Here is a 17,500-nt window from a genome sequence, read left to right on the forward strand (position 1 = left end):
TCTCCCCAAGAGATTTCCTTTTTTCTTCTTTCCTTTTCTTTCTTTTTTGTTCAGTGCGCCTGATTTGATATGAGTCTGAAATCTATTCTCTCTCTCTCTCTCTCTCTCTCTCTCTCTCTCTCTCTCTCTCTCTCTCTCTCTCTCTCTCTCTCTCTCTCTCTGTCCATTTCTCCTTCTGTTTTCTCATTTTTTTGTTCTTTTATCAAGTTATATTTTTTATGATCCATTTTCTCTTCTTCCTCTACCATCTGTTCTCCTATTTTGTCTTCACTGATCTTTTTTTTTTTAATCTTTTTCTCTTTCTCTGTTATATTCTTCGTTTCCTCTCTTTCTATTTCTTGTATTCTTGTCTTTCTTAAAAAAAAAGTTTGAATGTATTACTAGTACTTTCACGGTCTCGTTTTGTAGTAGTAGTAAAAGTAGTAGTAGTAGTAGTAGTAGTAGTAGTAGTTGCTATTGTTGTTGTTGCTGTTAAAGTTATCCATTTCTCCTTTCCTCCAAATTCCTTTTCTCTTTATTCAATTCTTTTCATCTTTTTCTTCCTTTCTTCTTTTGCACTTTCTCTATTCCTTGGACATTTCGCCTTTTTCCTTTCCATTCTGGCGCGTGTTCCTTGTTTCCTTGTTTCTTTCTACCTTTTTCTTTTCTGAGAGAGAGAGAGAGAGAGAGAGAGAGAGAGAGAGAGAGAGAGAGAGAGAGAGAGAGAGAGAGAGAGAGAGAGAGAGACCCAGCTAAAAATACGCAATTAAAACCCACTCGTGCCAATAACGAGCTGGAAAATAAACACGAACTAAAACAAAAAAAAGGAAATAAATAAAAATTCACAAAGCAAACGAAGCAATAAAACACCGCCCTTGTTAGTGAACGTACACACACACACACACACACACACACACACACACACACACACACACACACACACACACACACACACACACACACACTGGACATAACACATCACGAAACATAGAAAAAAAGAAAAAAACAACATATGAACGAAGAAGAAGAAGAAGAAGATGAAGAAGGAGAGAGAGAGAGAGAGAGAGAGAGAGAGAGAGAGAGAGAGAGAGAGAGAGAGAGAGAGAGAGAGAGAGAGAGAGAGAGAGAGAGAGAGAGAGAGAGAGAGAGAGAGAGAGAGAGAGAGAGAGAGAGAGAGAGAATGTACAAATGGAAAAAGTGAAAGAGGAATATTGAAAACAGAATGGAGGAGGAGGAGGACAGAAGAGGGGAGGATGAAGGCAATTATTGAAACTAAAAATGGCATGAGAGATAATGTGAATGTCTTTCTTCTGAGGATACGACGCAGAGAGAGAGAGAGAGAGAGAGAGAGAGAGAGAGAGAGAGAGAGAGAGAGAGAGAGAGAGAGAGAGAGAGAGAGAGAGAGAGAGAGAGAAGCCATAACTAGCTGGACTGACTACTAGAGACAACCACACTGTTCACTAGAGGAAGAACAATCATAAATAACATTACTGATCACTACGAAAGGAGAGAGAAAGCATAACCAGCTGAACTGAACACAAGAGAAAGAGAATAAAAAAAAAAACATAACTAGCTATACTGATCTCGTACCCAGCCATGCAAAAAACCAGAGAGAGGAAATATAACTAATACCAATACTAACCACTAACTTCTGCCTCCCCAGTCCCGCCCCTGGACGTGAGGATCATGGGGACGCGCGCCAGTCTTGCAGAGGGGCAGCGGTACGCCATCGTGTGCGAGTCCTCGGGGTCCCGGCCCTCGGCGACCATCACCTGGTGGAAGAATGGCATGATGATGACTGACACCAAGAACCAGGTGAGCTGAGAGAGAGAGAGAGAGAGAGAGAGAGAGAGAGAGAGAGAGAGAGAGAGAGAGAGAGAGAGAGAGAGAGAGAGAGAGAGAGAGAGAGAGAGAGAGAGAGAGAGAGAGAGAGAGAGAGAGAGAGAGAGAGAGAGAGAGAGAGAGAGAGAGAGAGAGAGAGAGAGAGAGAGAGAGAGAGAGAGAGAGAGAGAGAGAGTCTGTGTCTGTGTGTTTGTGTATGTGATAAGCTGTATTATAAAATTTTACCCATTTTTTTCATAATCAGTATTTTTTTTTATGTAAAGTACTTATGGTAAATAAACTATCTCTCTTTGTGTGTGTGTGTGTGTGTGTGTGTGTGTGTGTGTGTGTGTGCGTGTGTGCGTGTGTGTGTGCCTGAGTGACCCTTTCGTCTTACCGTCCAAAATTGAAACACGTAAACTCTCTCTCTCTCTCTCTCTCTCTCTCTCTCTCTCTCTCTCTCTCTCTCTCTCTGTGTGTGTGTGTGTGTGTGTCTGCCAGCAACAGCAACAAAGTGGATTAGCCTATTACTTAAACCTCAAAATAGATTTATGGTCTTGGCGGAGGATAAACGATCACTATTCTCTTTTTTTCTTACACTCCCTCCCTTTGAAGACTTTTGGTCAGCTCGCCTTAAAGCGCCGCGTCACTCAGTCATTTCCCTTCCTTCCATCATCCCTTTTTTCCTTTTTCTTCTCCCTTTTCCATTCATTGCTAACATACTCCCCCCCTCTCTCTCTCTCTCTCTCTCTCTCTCTCTCTCTCTCTCTCGCCAAGACGGTAAACTAGATTACCACCGCCGATGACTTTCCGCACATTATTTTTCAAAAGGATAAACGAGACTCAAATGGTTAAAGCGAGGAAGGGACGGAGAGAGAGAGAGAGAGAGAGAGAGAGAGAGAGAGAGAGAGAGAGAGAGAGAGAGAGAGAGAGAGAGAGAGAGAGAGAGAGAGAGAGAGAGAGAGAGAGAGAGAGAGAGAGAGAGAGAGAGAGAGAGAGAGAGAGAGAGAGAGAGAGAGAGAGAGAGAGAGAGAGAGAGAGAGAGAGAGAGGTAAAAGAAATACATATACATGAAAAAAAAAGAACCTATCCAGTCAACCGTAACCTCGACTGTGCCTTACCTTTTCTTTCATTTTTCGCGAGGAGGAGGAGGAGGAGGAGGAGGAGGAGGAGGAGGAGGAGTAAACAATAGGTCAACTCAGGCCACTCATTCAGTAAATTTGCCAAAAGTGATCTCTAAGCCCTACAAAAAGTAAACGAGAGAGAGAGAGAGAGAGAGAGAGAGAGAGAGAGAGAGAGAGAGAGAGAGAGAGAGAGAGAGAGAGAGAGAGAGAGAGAGAGAGAGAGAGAGAGAGAGAGAGAGAGAGAGAGAGAGAGAGAGAGAGAGAGAGAGAGAGAGAGAGTTAATATTTTCAGTTGCAGCTTTCTTTCCCCGTGACTGCAGCTGTCCCTGTCGATGCCGTTGCGGGGCGGACGCGGCACAGCGGAAGGCACAGCGATTTGAGTCACGTCTGTTGATCTTTACCGCTTCCTTCCCCACCACCAGAACTCCCACCGCAATACACCAGAAGAATCAGCACCGCTCCCCACTGACTCAGGCACAAATATATGACCCATTATGACCATTACAGACACTTGCAAACACCATCACACGCCTCCTCATAGCTACCATGACAAACACATCCCGCTATCAACACCAACAGACTCAAATGGCGTTAAAAACATACCCACCCTCTTCACTAACCCATATAGGCACCGCAAAACACCATCACCAATATATCCATACATGCGTAGACACCACCACCACCATCACCACCACCACCACCACCACTAACACGCATACCTCCTTTCCCTCCCCTCAGATCTTCAACGAAGGTAACGTGAGCCGCTCCACTCTCTACCTTACGCCGAGTTTGGCCGACGATGATGTGTACGTGTCATGCCGCGCTAAGAACCCTCTGGTGCCCAACGCGGTGCTTGAGGACTCCAGGAAGCTCAACGTGCACTGTAAGCAGCCTCGGTGGGGTACAGGCTAAGAGGGAAGGACGGGGTGTAAAGATTAGTAAGAGGAAGTTACGTTAAGAGAAGGAGAGGAAAGGGAAGGGAGGAGATGGGTTATGAAGGGAAAGGAAGGGAAGGTAAGGCAAGGAAAAGGAAGCAGGCTTAGATAGGGAAAGGGACAGGTTGGCTGAGGGAAGGGAGGGGGTGTAGAGTAGTGGAGTGCAGTGTGAAAAAAAGGTTAGCTTAAGAGGGATAGGAAAGGGATTGTAAGGGGGAGATAAGAAGGGATGTATCAGTCAGTAATAATTGCAATTCTAGTAATAATGATATTAGTATTAGTATTAGTATTAGTAGTAGCAGCAGAAGGAGGATGAGGAGGGGGAAATAAGTAGCAGTAATAGGATTAGTTTTGTTGTTATTGTCCATTGTAATCCCCTCTCTCTCTCTCTCTCTCTCTCTCTCTCTCTCTCTCTCTCTCTCTCTCTCTCTCTCTCTCTCTCTCTCTCTCTCTCTCTCTCTCTCTCTCTCTTTGCCCTCATCCCTCTATCCGCGTCTATTCCCATCCCTTTCTCAGACACAAACCTTTCCTTCCTCGAGGGCATCAGAATTTGATCTCCTTCACTCTTTCTGTATCCCTTCACGAGTCACCGCCACCTCCACGTGTTCTCTTCCTTCCTCGACAGACACTCCGCGGCTGTCCCTGGCGGCGGGGCTCAATCTGGACATGGAGGACATCAAAGAAGGGGATGACGTATACTTCGAGTGCGGAATCAAAGCCAATCCGCCAGTCTTCAAAGTCCAGTGGTATCATAACGTAAGTGTCGTTGTTCATCTTTGTCTTTGCTTCCTGACTCCTCTTCTTGCTCCTGCTGGTGGTGGTGGTGGTGGTGGTGGTGGTGGTGGTGATGGTGGCGTTGTTGTTGTTGTTGTTGTTGTTGTTGTTTTCTTCCCTTCCTCAAGCACGTTTTTTTATATTTTTCTTCTTTTTCTTCCTCCTTTCCTCAGGCATTTTTCTTCCTTTTTTTTTCTTCTTCTTCCATCACATCCTCATTCTCAGCGTTCCAACTTTCTCCTTCAGGTAAATTCTCTCTCTCTCTCTCTCTCTCTCTCTCTCTCTCTCTCTCTCTCTCTCTCTCTCTCTCTCTCTCTCTCTTTTATAGCTTATATTTCATGTTCATATTTTCTTTTTTTCTTTTTCTTCGTTTCTTCTCGCACTTCAATTTTTCTCTTTTCTTTCTCTCTTCCTCTGTTTCTGATCGCCTTTCTCTTCCTTCTCCACCTCCATATCGTATTTCAACTTTTCTTTATTTTCTTTCTTTTATAATCTTCTCTCTCTTTTTCTTTTCTTTTTTTCTGTCTCCACTTCCTTGTCGTACTCCTCCTCTTCGTCCTCTTCATTTTTCTCTTTAATTTTTCTCTCATTTTTTTTTTACTTCATTCTTCCTTTTCTTCTCTATAATCTTACTTGGTATTATAATTCCCCTAATCTTTCTTTTTTCTCTATTTCCTTTTCTTTTCAGTCCTTCTTTCTATTCTTCCCTCTCGTTTATTTTATTCTCTTCCCTTCTTGTGATTTACTTTTTCGTCCTCTTTCTGATATTTTTGTTATTATCCTTCTGCTTTTCCTTTTCATTTGGTTCTTCTCCCTTTCTTATCTTTATCTCCTCTTGGAAGTGTGTGTGATAATACCGCTTCTTTATATCTCTTTCTTTATTTCTATCCATTATTCGCTTCTTTCTTCCTTCCTCCTCCTTTGAATTTTCTTATCACGTGTTTTCTTTTCATTCTGAATCTATTTCTCTTTTTTTCTCTCTCTCTCTCTTCATCAGTTTATTCGATGCATTTATCTTTCATTCTTTACCAGTTTATTTCAATTTTTTTTTCCGTTTTCCAAAATGTTGTATGTATCTTCTTTCTTTTCTCTGTTTCTTTTAATTTATCAGTGTATTACTTGATTACTTTTCTTATTTCCTTGTATTATGTATGTTGTTTTTCTTCGCACCGTATCTTGCTAATTTCTTCTCTGTGTATTTCTTCATCTTAATTACACTCATATTCTTACATAATTTGACATGTTTAAGAAAATAGCTAATGAATTAAAGGGCGCATTTTCATTATCTCCTACTCAATTTAAGGAGATTAACCCAAAAATCATGGACATATTTTGTGGCGCCTCTCCTCATGGTATATCTTTATCGTTATATTTTCACAACCTATTAAATCTCCCTGAATGATTGACATATTATTGCAAAGTACATATTTTAAGTGTCAGATGATGTAGATATTTGGAGAACAAGGGGCGAATAGAGAAGTACTTACTGACATCCGCTGTGCATTGTAGTTAACATCGGCAGTTTAAGGGTAAAGGTTAAGGAATAGTTGCCTTATTAACAATGCAGCTCCTCTTAGACACCAGCGTCAGTGCCACTCATAATGCTGCGCCACTTTTATTTACACTCGTACCACTGTCACGGATTTCATTGTCACGCATCCACTTGAACTTTAAATCTTTGGCCTCCTTATACTGCAACATTTCTTTTTACTCTTCGTTTGTTACCTCGTGTTCCTTACTTTCACAGTGATTATATATTTTTAGCATATCTTTTTCTTATATATAAATGCATGAATATTTTTTTTTTCTGATTTTCAAACGTAGCATTTTTCCTCTCTCTCTCTCTCTCTCTCTCTCTCTCTCTCTCTCTCTCTCTCTCTCACTAAAAATCTTGTCGGGGGCAATTTTCGAATTCTGAGGCGCCTTTCTTTCTTTTTCGTGAACATTAATCAAAGTTGGCGCTCCTACTTTGTAATCACAGGTCCTTCTCTTCCTTCTCCTCCTCTTCTCTTCTTCTTCTTTTTCTTCTTCTTCTTCTTCTTCTTCTTCCTAACACCACGAGTCATGCAAATAATTTAATCTCCCAAGTTGTATTTTTTGCTATATTCTTCAAGTTTTAAAGTCATGCATCTCTTCCTCCTCCTCATCCTCCACCTTCTCTTCTTCCTCCTCCTCCGCCATTACCATCTCTTTCACTATTTTTCCCGCCAATTTTCCTTAATTTTCGCGCAGCCGTCACCTTGTCCTGCCTCCAATTTCCCTGATTTATGCGGCCTATTTCCCTGTTTCAAGTTAATTCCTTCTTTAATCACCCTTAAGTTTCGGGGCAATTTCTCCTCCTCCTGCTCCTCCCGCCTTGATCCGCTCTGCCTCCTGCTTCCCGTCTACCCCCGGGGCCTTCATCACACTAATTACAAAGCGGGAGGTTAGACTAAGGCTGATTTTTCCATCTCTTCTCGCTCTTCTCGCTCTCCTCAGCTCTGTGTGATCTCTTTTAGTTCTATATACTGTCATTCTTGCCACATTTAGGTTCCCTTTCTGCTTCTTCTTGTCCTTTCGTCTTCGCTTTTCTTTCTTTCATGTAATCGTTCTTTAATACCTTTGCCTAAAACGTTATTTGCTTCAGAAAGGCTACCGCTAACTAGTACGTATCTTGTTAAGTCTGCATTTACTAAACATGCATATACACATACTAGTGATAAATAAATGCTTCAGATATTTCTTCCTCCTCGTCTTCGTTTTTCCAAGGTCTCTCTGTTACATCTTTTCCACTGCTATGAGTGTAGAAGAGTATTATTCTGTATAGTATCTTTATATATATATATTGATCCTGCATCCTATCTCCTATATTCGTGGCAGTCTTATCATGTTTCCCTATTTTTTTTTATATAACTCCAGTATTTTTCCTTTGATTATTGTTTGATTTCATCTGTTTTCTCTGTAGCACGTTTTCCTTATCGTATCGCCTATAGCCTATAAACATTCTTATTCTCTTTTCGTTATCCTTATCTTTCTCCTATATCTGTATCACTGACAACGCTCGATCTGTCTGTCTGTCTTTCTGTCCGTCTTTCTGTCTCTCTACCTGTCTGTCTGTCTTATGCTTACAGTGATAAGGGTTAGTTTGGATTGCAGCTCCCTAATCTTCTTACCCTATCGTTTCTCTTTGCTAATCTCCCACCGTATTTCCCTTGCCTCCATCCACTCGTTACAGCGGCTGAGTCGCTGGGTGTGTCTCCTTATCTCGAGTACTTTCAGTAGACTTTAGTGGAAGTAGGTGAGATCTTCGAAGGTGTTTTCATGATTCCAGTGATAGTTTAACAAGGATTCAACGCCATCAATGAGGAAAATACTCATGAGAAACCGAGTAATTATATGTGTGGCCTTTGAAAATAGGCCTTACGAGAGACATTACATTTTCTTTATGATTGTATATAGTTTATCATGTATTACTGTTGTACTTAAAAAAAAATAAAGACCATGGCGTTTAAGAATGGGTGTCTATCGTATGTCTAATCATTTGCGTGTCTGCGAATAATCATCTCTGCGATCTTTGAAACAAGTCCTTATAAGGAATGTGTCTGTGTCCCCGCAGGGCGAGGAGCTGAACCACAACGTGTCGGCGGGACTGATCCAGAGCAACCAGAGCCTCGTGCTACAGCAGGTGACGCGGCGCTCTTCGGGTCAGTACACCTGCTCCGCCACCAACCTGCACGGCATCGGCAGCTCCAACGCCGTGCAGCTCAGCGTTAAATGTGAGTACGGAGGGAGAATCGGATAATAGAATAACCTTTTTACTCTACGACTGTCCTTTGTTATCATTCAAAGCACTGTGAAAAAAATAGAATGGACACAAAAAAGGACAGAAAAAGAGACAGAGGATAATATTTTTCTCCCGGCTGCCAAAATACTTAAGAGACTAGTGCAAAAAAATGTGTTTAAAGATTTGTAAGTTTCAGTCCACTGTAAAGAAATGGACCAAAAAAAAAAGACAGAAGATGATTTTTCTAGGTTACAGAGACATTTAAAAGACTCTAGTGCAAAAAAAAATATATATATGCATCAAATAAAACTTGCAAGATTCAGGACAGTGTAAAAAAGAAAAAGAAAAGAAAAAAGAAAACGGAGATAAATTTTTCTCTGTGGTACAAAGCTATTTAAGAGAATGTAGCTCACATATTGTGTTTAAAAACTTGTAACATCCACACGACTGTAAAAATATTGCATGGACACACACACACACACAAAAAAAAAAAAAAAAAAAAGACAGACAGGAGATAATTTTCCCCTCGGCTTCCTAACTATTTAAAAGACCATAGCAAAAAAAAAAAAAAAAAAAAGAGTGAATAAAAAGCTTTAATTCACAATGTAAAAAAAAAAAAATTCCAGCCATGAAAGGGTTGTAATATAGATGGAAGTGTGGGGATGGAAAGAAGAAAAAATAGAATGGAGGAGAAAGAAGTAAGAACAGAGTGAGGCGGAGAGGAAAGGAGGTAAGGAGGGAGAAACAGTGACGTGGAGGAAGAGAGGGAGGGAGAACGGAAGAGAATGAGAGGAAATTAAACTTTTTAGCTTCATGATGTAAGAGAGAGAGAGAGAGAGAGAGAGAGAGAGAGAGAGAGAGAGAGAGAGAGAGAGAGAGAGAGAGAGAGAGAGAGAGAGAGAGATAAAAAATACATACAAAGAGAAAGAAACAGAGGTATGAAAGAAAAAGAACACTGAACTGGAGGAGGAGGAGGAGGAGGAGGAGGAGGAGGAGGAGGAGGAGGAGGAGGAGGAGGAGTGAATACCATCGCAGGAGGAAAACAAATGCATTGCGTCAGGCGTCGGTGCAAAGAGTGAAGAGTTTCCAGTCTCAAATATCGCAGACTAGGAAGCGTGTCCCTGAGTAGCGCCAAAACATACTTACCTTAAATTTCCGGAGCAGCGAGCGAGAAGAAAGGAAACACACAGACGGGAATGTTGGCAGGAGAGCGAAAGAAGGGAGGAACGTGAAGTCTTGATTAGGAAGCGATGACTGTGTTTAATGCGTCTGGTGCTCTATGTGTAGGTGGTGGTGGTGGTGGTAGTGTGTGTGTGTGTGTGTGTGTGTGTGTGTGTGTGTAATCCCCGCGCTGGGTGAGGGAAAAGTTAACTTATGTTATAATTCAATTTATTCTCTCGTATCTTCAAAAGGAAACATGACTTCATTAAATTAGTGAAGGTAAGTGTTTGTTTTGACATCGTCCTTTCTTTTCATGTCACTTCTTATTTTTCAGGACAATCTCCTCCCACACTTTGCAAGAGTTGATTTTGCTCTTGCAGTATATTTCAAAAGATAATTCTGCTTGTTTACCTTTCCTTTAAGATTCTCTCTCTCTCTCTCTCTCTCTCTCTCTCTCTCTCTCTCTCTCTCTCTCTCTCTCTCTCTCTCTCTCTCTCTCTCTCGCTCTCTCTCTCGCTTTCTCACTTCATCCACTCCCCTGACCACTTTTCCTCCTTCTCTCACTTACCACTTCACGCCTCTCTTGCTCCTCTCACCTATCCATCCTTCCCTCCCGCCTCACCACCTGCTCTTGTTTCTTGCCCTGTCCTCCATCTGCTCTTTCTCCCTCCCTCGCCTTTACTCTTCTTCGCCTTTTTATCTCCACACCCTCGCCTTTCTCACCAGCAACTTCCTTCCGCTCTTCACTCCGCTGCCCGCTCCCACCTTCCCTCACTCACTGTCGGTCTGTCTCGCCCCTCAGTCGCCCCAACGTGCCGGCCAGGACAGAAGGCGGTGTATGGAGTCGGAAAACACGAGGAGCTCAACGTTACCTGCAGTGTTGAAGCGCATCCTGAGCCGGCCTCCTTCAGGTGTGTGTGTGTCTGTGTGTGTGGGTGTGTGTGTGTGTGTGTTGGTGGGTGGGTGTGTACATTACGTCATTCTAGTTCCTTTTTTTCTTAATCTTGATGTAAGGTAATGTGTTCTTACTTTCTTTCTCTCTCTCTCTCTCTCTCTCTCTCTCTCTCTCTCTCTCTCTCTCTCTCTCTCTCTCTCTCTCTCTCTCTCTCTCTCTCTCTCTCTCTCTCTCTCTCTCTCTCTCTCTCTCTCTCTCTCTCTCTCTGACTTTCCCTGTCTCACAAACTTTAAAGAATCCAGGGCAGCGTTCATGTTACATTTCTTCCTCCCTTCCTTCCTTTCTTTACTCCCTCAAAAAAAACTTCCTTAACCTACTCGCACAACTGACCCTCTTTAGACACCACCCAGTCTTTGATAGCGACAATAATACATGAACACACTACTGTCACTTATTTATATCCAGCATTACTCTCCTAAGACGCTACTTCCACACCACTCCTCTCCACCATCAATTTTCTAACCTCCTCCCTGGTGTTACGTGCCGCAGGTGGGCGTTCAACAGTTCCTCGGAGGTGGTGGACATTCCCTCCACAAAGTTCTGGGTGGTGGGTAACGGTAAGAGTCAAGCCTCCTACACTCCGCGCACGCACCTCGACTACGGCTCGCTGCTGTGCTGGGCTAACAATGAGGTGGGCAGGCAGCAAGAGCCCTGCATCTACCACATCATCCATGCCTGTGAGTTCGAGAGAGAGAGAGAGAGAGAGAGAGAGAGAGAGAGAGAGAGAGAGAGAGAGAGAGAGAGAGAGAGAGAGAGAGAGAGAGAGAGAGAGAGAGAGAGAGAGAGAGAGAGAGAGAGAGAGAGAGAGAGAGAGAGAGAGAGAGAGAGAGAGAGAGAGAGAGAGAGAGAGAGAGAGAGAGAGAGAGAGAGAGAGAGAGAGAGAGAGAGAGAGAGAGAGAGAGAGAGAGAGAGAGAGAGAGAGAGAGAGAGAGAGAGAGAGAGAGAGAGAGAGAGAGAGAGAGAGAGAGAGAGAGAGAGAGAGAGAGAGAGAGAGAGAGAGAGAGAGAGAGAGAATTTTGCTTTCCTTCTAGCAAGAAAAAACTGCAGTTCAGCAATGTAATATATATAAAAGAAAAGACCACGACACACACACACACACACACACACACACACACACACACACACACACACACACACACACACACACACACACACACACACACACTCACTCACTCACTCACTCACTCACTCACTCACTCACTCACTCATGCACCCCTTCTCTCTTCCCTCCTCCCTAACCCACACAGCGTCCCCGGAGCCAGTCAACAACTGCACAGTACAGAACGTGAGCTCGACCAGCGCCTCGGTGCGGTGCCAGGCGGGCTGGGATGGCGGCCTTGCCCAGACCTTCACCCTCTCCGTCACCCCCGCCCGCGCCTCTGCCCCGAACTCTGGCACCAGGGACGACGAGGGCAAGAAGGAGGCCGCACCAAGGGTCCTCGCCAATACCTCCACCTCCCCGAAGCCTGAGTTCTACCTGACGGGACTCGAACCTGGGACCAAGTACGTGCTGACGATCATGGGTGTGAACAAGAAGGGCGAGAGTGAGCCGATGCGTCTGGCCATCTTTACTCTGAAGGACGTGGCTGAGAAGAGGACCAGCCCAGGTAAGGAAGTGTGTGAGATGACGGAATGCCTTTACAAACCATTGGATTCTTAAGTTATCATGCTCCATTAGATTCCTGAACACATTACATTCTTGAGGTTATGAAGGGCAAGTGGCTGAGAACAGGACCAGCTCAGGTAAGGAAGGATGGGAGATGAATGAATGCCTTTAGAAACCAGTAGATTCCTTAACCCTTTCACTGCGACATGCAACGATTCACAGGACTAAGCAATATATGTAATCTTAATAAGTATCTACAAGAAAAAAAAGAACACATTTTGCAATTTCTAGCCAGCGCAACGTTTGGAGATGGATGAAAACGAGAAAATATATCCAAGAGTGGTTACATATTAAAAGATGTGCGAAATAAGACTGAAAGAGTTAAGGAATCATGTTTCACTAGATATTCATTACATTCTCAATACATTCCAGAAGATATTAAATCCCATTAGATTCTTGAGGTTGAGTCCATCATATCCCGATGAATTGCTTGGAACTTTTTGCTTGTAAGGTTAGACTGTCTTTCATGTGCAGGCAACGTAAGATTGGATGCCTTATCTTTCTAACGGAGTCTTCTCGGTTTGATGTGGGGTTATTCCATGTCTTGTCTAGTCATGTCCTCCCCATCTTCCCCCCTCCCCCCTCTCTCTCTCTCTCTCTCTCTCTCTCTCTCTCTCTCTCTCTCTCTCTCTCTCTCTCTCTCTCTCTCTCTCTGTCAACATGAATTTTACAGTCGCGGAAAAATGGAAATTCAGGTAAACACGATGAATTCAGTGGCGCGGAATAGTTTGCACTGAAAAATTTTTCTTGCCTTTTCTTGCACGTTTTTCATAACTCCTACATATATGCATGGCGGGGAGAGAGACACACACATGTACAAACAACACCGACACATCCATAATCTATAATCTTTTGATCCTGAAATACTGCTTTTCTATAGAGAGCTTCCACTAACCAGCATATCATCACTTCAACTTCTATCTAGTATATGCATTTCAGGAGAGAGAGAGAGAGAGAGAGAGAGAGAGAGAGAGAGAGAGAGAGAGAGAGAGAGAGAGAGAGAGAGAGAGAGAGAGAGAGAGAGAGAGAGAGAGAGAGAGAGAGAGAGAGAGAGAGAGAGAGAGAGAGAGAGAGAGAGAGAGAGAGAGAGAGAGAGAGAGAGAGAGAGAGAGAGAGAGAGAGAGAGAGACGCATACAGACATCAACAACACAACTCTAATCTATAATCTTTTGATCCTGAAATGCTGATTTTCTATAGAGAAGTTCACTAACCATCATATCGTCACCTGCAAGAACACAAGAGGGTCGTATGCTTGAATGCTTTGCTCTCTTATCATGATTATTTCTCAAGGGCAGCAGAAATTATCAGGACAGGTTCTCAAGGGTTTCTTTTCCTACTGACGATGCAGGATCCTTGTTAAACTATCACTAAAATCATGGATACGCTACTGAAAATCCTCGTAGCCAGAGCCTGTTAAGTCCAGTCGAGATAGGACGCTGAAAAGTTTTGAGAGTACATGCAAGTAAGAGAATAAGGAGACACCAAAAGGGGCGTTGACCTCCACACTGCAGCTCTCCATCACTTACTCGTAAGATTTACCTTTTGTTTTGTTTAAGCGTAAATTTCATCCAGACTTTTATTGAAACTGTCAACTGCCTGTGTAGTGGCCACGTATCTAATAAGTTTTCCCCGCTCATTGTCTACAACGTTATTTATGAGCCGCTTTTTGCTTATCCCGTTTTTTTTTTTTTTTAATAGAATGATTGTAATAAAAGAACAACTGTAAATATTTGAAAACAAACTAAAATCCAACGCTTGAAAAAAAAAAGAGGGAAAAAGTAAAGAAAGAAATCGCTCGGAAAAGTATTAAAAAGATAAAACAGAGCAACAAGAATGGAAAAAAAAGTTAAAAAATATATATATACACAAAAAAAAGTAGCACTCCAAATATACAAATAAAAAATAACAAAAATAATGGAAAGCATGTTCATCTCCATCATAAAAAAAAAGTGAAAAAAAAATATTACAGAAGAATACCAGAATACAAGAAACCAGTTATAAAAAAAATAAAAATAAATAAATAAATAAATAAATAAATGAAATTAATTTAACGAGTAAATGAGATGCACATAAAGTATACATATAAAAGAAAATATAACACGTTGACAACACTGGAAAAAGAACTGCTAAATTGCTGCTCCTGGAAATAATTTAAAGGTACAACAGTAAAGAGTCGCGGAAAGGAAGCCAATTTTGTTGAGATTATGTTCCGGTTCAAGTCACTGAGCGCAGTACGTGAGCCAATAAACGTAGCGGTGGTAGTAGTGGTGGTAGTAGTAGTAGTAGTAGTAGTAGTAGTAGTAGTAGTAATAGTTGTTGTTGTTGTTGTTGTTGTTGTGCTGGTGGTGGTGGTGGTGGTGGTAGTAGTAGTAGTAGTAGTAGCAGCAGCAGCAGTAATAGTAGTAGTAGTAGTAGTAGTAGTAGTAGTATAGTAGTAACAACAGTAGTCGTAGCAGTAGTAAAAAAAATAATAACAAACACAAAGATGAACAAAGAAAGAGAAACATAAGAAATTGAACTTCCCTCAAGAAAAAAAAAAAAAACATAAACTAACACCACAAGAGTGAAAGTGAAGAGGAAGGAACAGCAGGACATCATCATCGCAACACCACCACCACCACCACCACCACCACGCTTCCATCAATCACCAAACACCTGTGACGCTAATGACGAAAAGACCCTTGCTTGCTCACACCCGTATTTTTGACTCAGCACCGCCTTCCCGCACACACGACCTTGCCTGGCTCGGAGACACGGTAAAGGCTGTTTTTAAGGGCGGCGCTGGGAGGGGAGAAGTGACTGAGTGCTAGAGGGCGCGGAGGACGAGTGTGTGAGGAAGAGGAAGAGGAGGAGGAGGAGGACGAGAAAAATGAGAGGAAGGAGGAGGAGAAAAAGATGAAGTTAAATGAAAGACAAAAGGCATAAAGAATCGAAATGTCATGAGAGAGAGAGAGAGAGAGAGAGAGAGAGAGAGAGAGAGAGAGAGAGAGAGAGAGAGAGAGAGAGAGAGAGAGAGAGAGAGAGAGAGATAACGGATGTATGGAAAGCACGACCGTTGTATATTTGTCTTGCAAGAAGGACTATATTTTTCATTCCTTCGTGAAATTAAGTCGCATGCCTCTCCGCCCCTCACACCTTTACCTTGTCCTTCACTCCTTCCCCTCGTCCCTGAAGCCCTTCCCCTCCCTTTACTATCTTTCCCTTGCCCCTCACGCCTCCCCTTTGCCCCTTACGCCTTCCCCTTGGGCCTCACTGGCTTTCCCTTCCCCTAACACCCTCTCTTTGTCCATCACTACCTCCCCTCCCCCGTCGCTGTCTTTCCCTTTGCCCCTCATCCCCTCCCTTCTCCCATCACTACCTTCCCTTTGTCCCTTACCTACGCCCCTCGTCTCTCACATCCGCCCTGGTTTGTTCTCCTCCCCACACCATCCATCGTCCTTCCCTGTCGTGTGTACCTACTTACTGCTCTGATTAATCTACATGTGAATTTATTAACCACTGTAACTCCCCCTCTCCCCACTCTCCTCTCTCTCTCTCTCTCTCTCTCTCTCTCTCTCTCTCTCTCTCTCTCTCTCTCTCTCTCTCTCTCTCGTTCGTTCGTGTATGTTTCCAAATAGATTGCATCATTACAGGGCCGTGGTCTTACATTACCCGTGTTACGTGTGCAATATACGACTTCTCTCTTCCCTTACCTCTATTTCTCCTCCTCCTCCTCTTCCTCGTCCAGCACCTACTTCTCCTCCTCCTCTTTCCCGGCGTCAGTGTTCGTTAACTCAGTAATGAATAAGGGGAAGTAACACCTATACATACTCACACACACACACACACACACACACACACACACACACACACACACACACACACACACACACACACACACACACACCAGTGCTGCATGAAAGCGTGCGTGGTGGTCAGTCAAGAGGTGGTGGTGGTGGTGGTGGTGGTGGTGAAGGCTAAGTTAAAAGATAGGGTATACTCATCTATCACACTCATATTTATAACGAGGTAACACGTAATCTCCCTCCGTGCCCTATCTGTTCTCTCTACCTTTGCCGTTCAGTAGAGGATGTTGCTTTCCATTACCCTGCTGCATCCGAGGCATATTCCTCCCCCATCAGTTCTCTTTCTCATGCATCAAAGTAAATCTGCCATCATCTCTTGTCTTTTGCAGATTCGTTTCGTTGATAGCAGGAGTATTTACCTTTACAGTGCACCCTTTGTTTCTCTTCTTCCCTCCAGTATCTTGCTAATTTTCTTGCTTCTCCCCTATTGTATCTTTCAAAACTTATGTCTTTTGTCATTCGTATTTTTCTGCTTCCCCTTGCTCTTCAAACTCAGCACATTTACGAGTACTGGTGCAGTTTTTCATATCTTTTCTCTCTTCTTCTCATATACTTTAGCCTTCTGAATGTTAGTGATATTCCTCTCTGCTATTGTATCTTTCAAAACTTTTGTCTTTTGTTCCTCATATTTTTTTTCTTCTTCCTCTTGCTCTTCAAATTCGACACTTTTACACGGGTTTATTTTATTTTTTCAGTCTGGATAATTCAGTTCTCTTTTTCTTCTCCCTCTTCTTCTCATATCTTTAAACTTTTTGACTCCCAATGACACTTTATACTTCATTTAAATACCCGTACACAATACAGTAAAGCCATAGGCACTATAGCTAAACAGATCGCTTTTTCCTGTCACTGATTTCTTTCAAAACTATTTTAGTAATTTATACCAAACATTGTAATTAAGTTCAAAAAAATATCCAAGGTATCATGACTAACGATAGCTTAACAAGGACAATGCAGCATCAAAACGAGAAAATACCCATAGGAAGCTAACTAACCATCTCTGTAGCCTTTGAGAATAACCCTAATGAAAGAACAACACTTTTACAAACACGCTCTCTTATGGTGTCTCCAGGCGCGGGCGTATTGGCCTTTACGCCCATCCTAGCGGTGCTGCTGGGCGTGGTGGTGTCCCTCATCCTCATGGCGCTGGTCATTGCCCTAGTGGTCAGGTCACGGCGGCCGAGGGACAACCGCAAGCAGGAGGTCAAGATGGTTTACGACAAAGGCGCGTCTGGATCAACCACTGCACCACTTAGGGGAGCAACGGCCGCTGATGACGAGGACCTCTCATCGACTGCCGGCGCCGCGGCCAACGAGGACTCCAACCCCGACGTGATCCCCGTGAATGATGGTAAGGCGGAGGCAGGCGGGGGAAGAAGTCAGATGTAAGGTCGAGGGAGGTGAGGCAGGTGCAAGGTCGAGGGAGGTGAGGGAGTGAGGCAGGTACAAGGCAAGTGATGTGTTGGTTAAGAGTAG

At 43.1% G+C, this 17,500-nt stretch overlaps 1 protein-coding gene across 1 annotated transcript in view; it reads left to right on the forward strand.

Moving 5' to 3' along the window:
• Positions 1-17,500, forward strand: part of LOC135105955 (uncharacterized) — a 52,730-nt gene that overhangs the window by 22,378 nt on the left and 12,852 nt on the right. Inside the window, 8 exon segments of the mRNA XM_064014694.1 lie at positions 1,643-1,794; positions 3,663-3,807; positions 4,485-4,615; positions 8,229-8,388; positions 10,360-10,468; positions 11,002-11,189; positions 11,760-12,119; positions 17,097-17,375. Of these exon segments, the coding sequence (XP_063870764.1) occupies positions 1,643-1,794; positions 3,663-3,807; positions 4,485-4,615; positions 8,229-8,388; positions 10,360-10,468; positions 11,002-11,189; positions 11,760-12,119; positions 17,097-17,375 (1,524 nt within the window).

Source organism: Scylla paramamosain, chromosome 1 (genome assembly GCF_035594125.1).
Source record: "Scylla paramamosain isolate STU-SP2022 chromosome 1, ASM3559412v1, whole genome shotgun sequence".
Classification (NCBI taxonomy): Eukaryota; Metazoa; Arthropoda; class Malacostraca; order Decapoda; family Portunidae; genus Scylla; species Scylla paramamosain.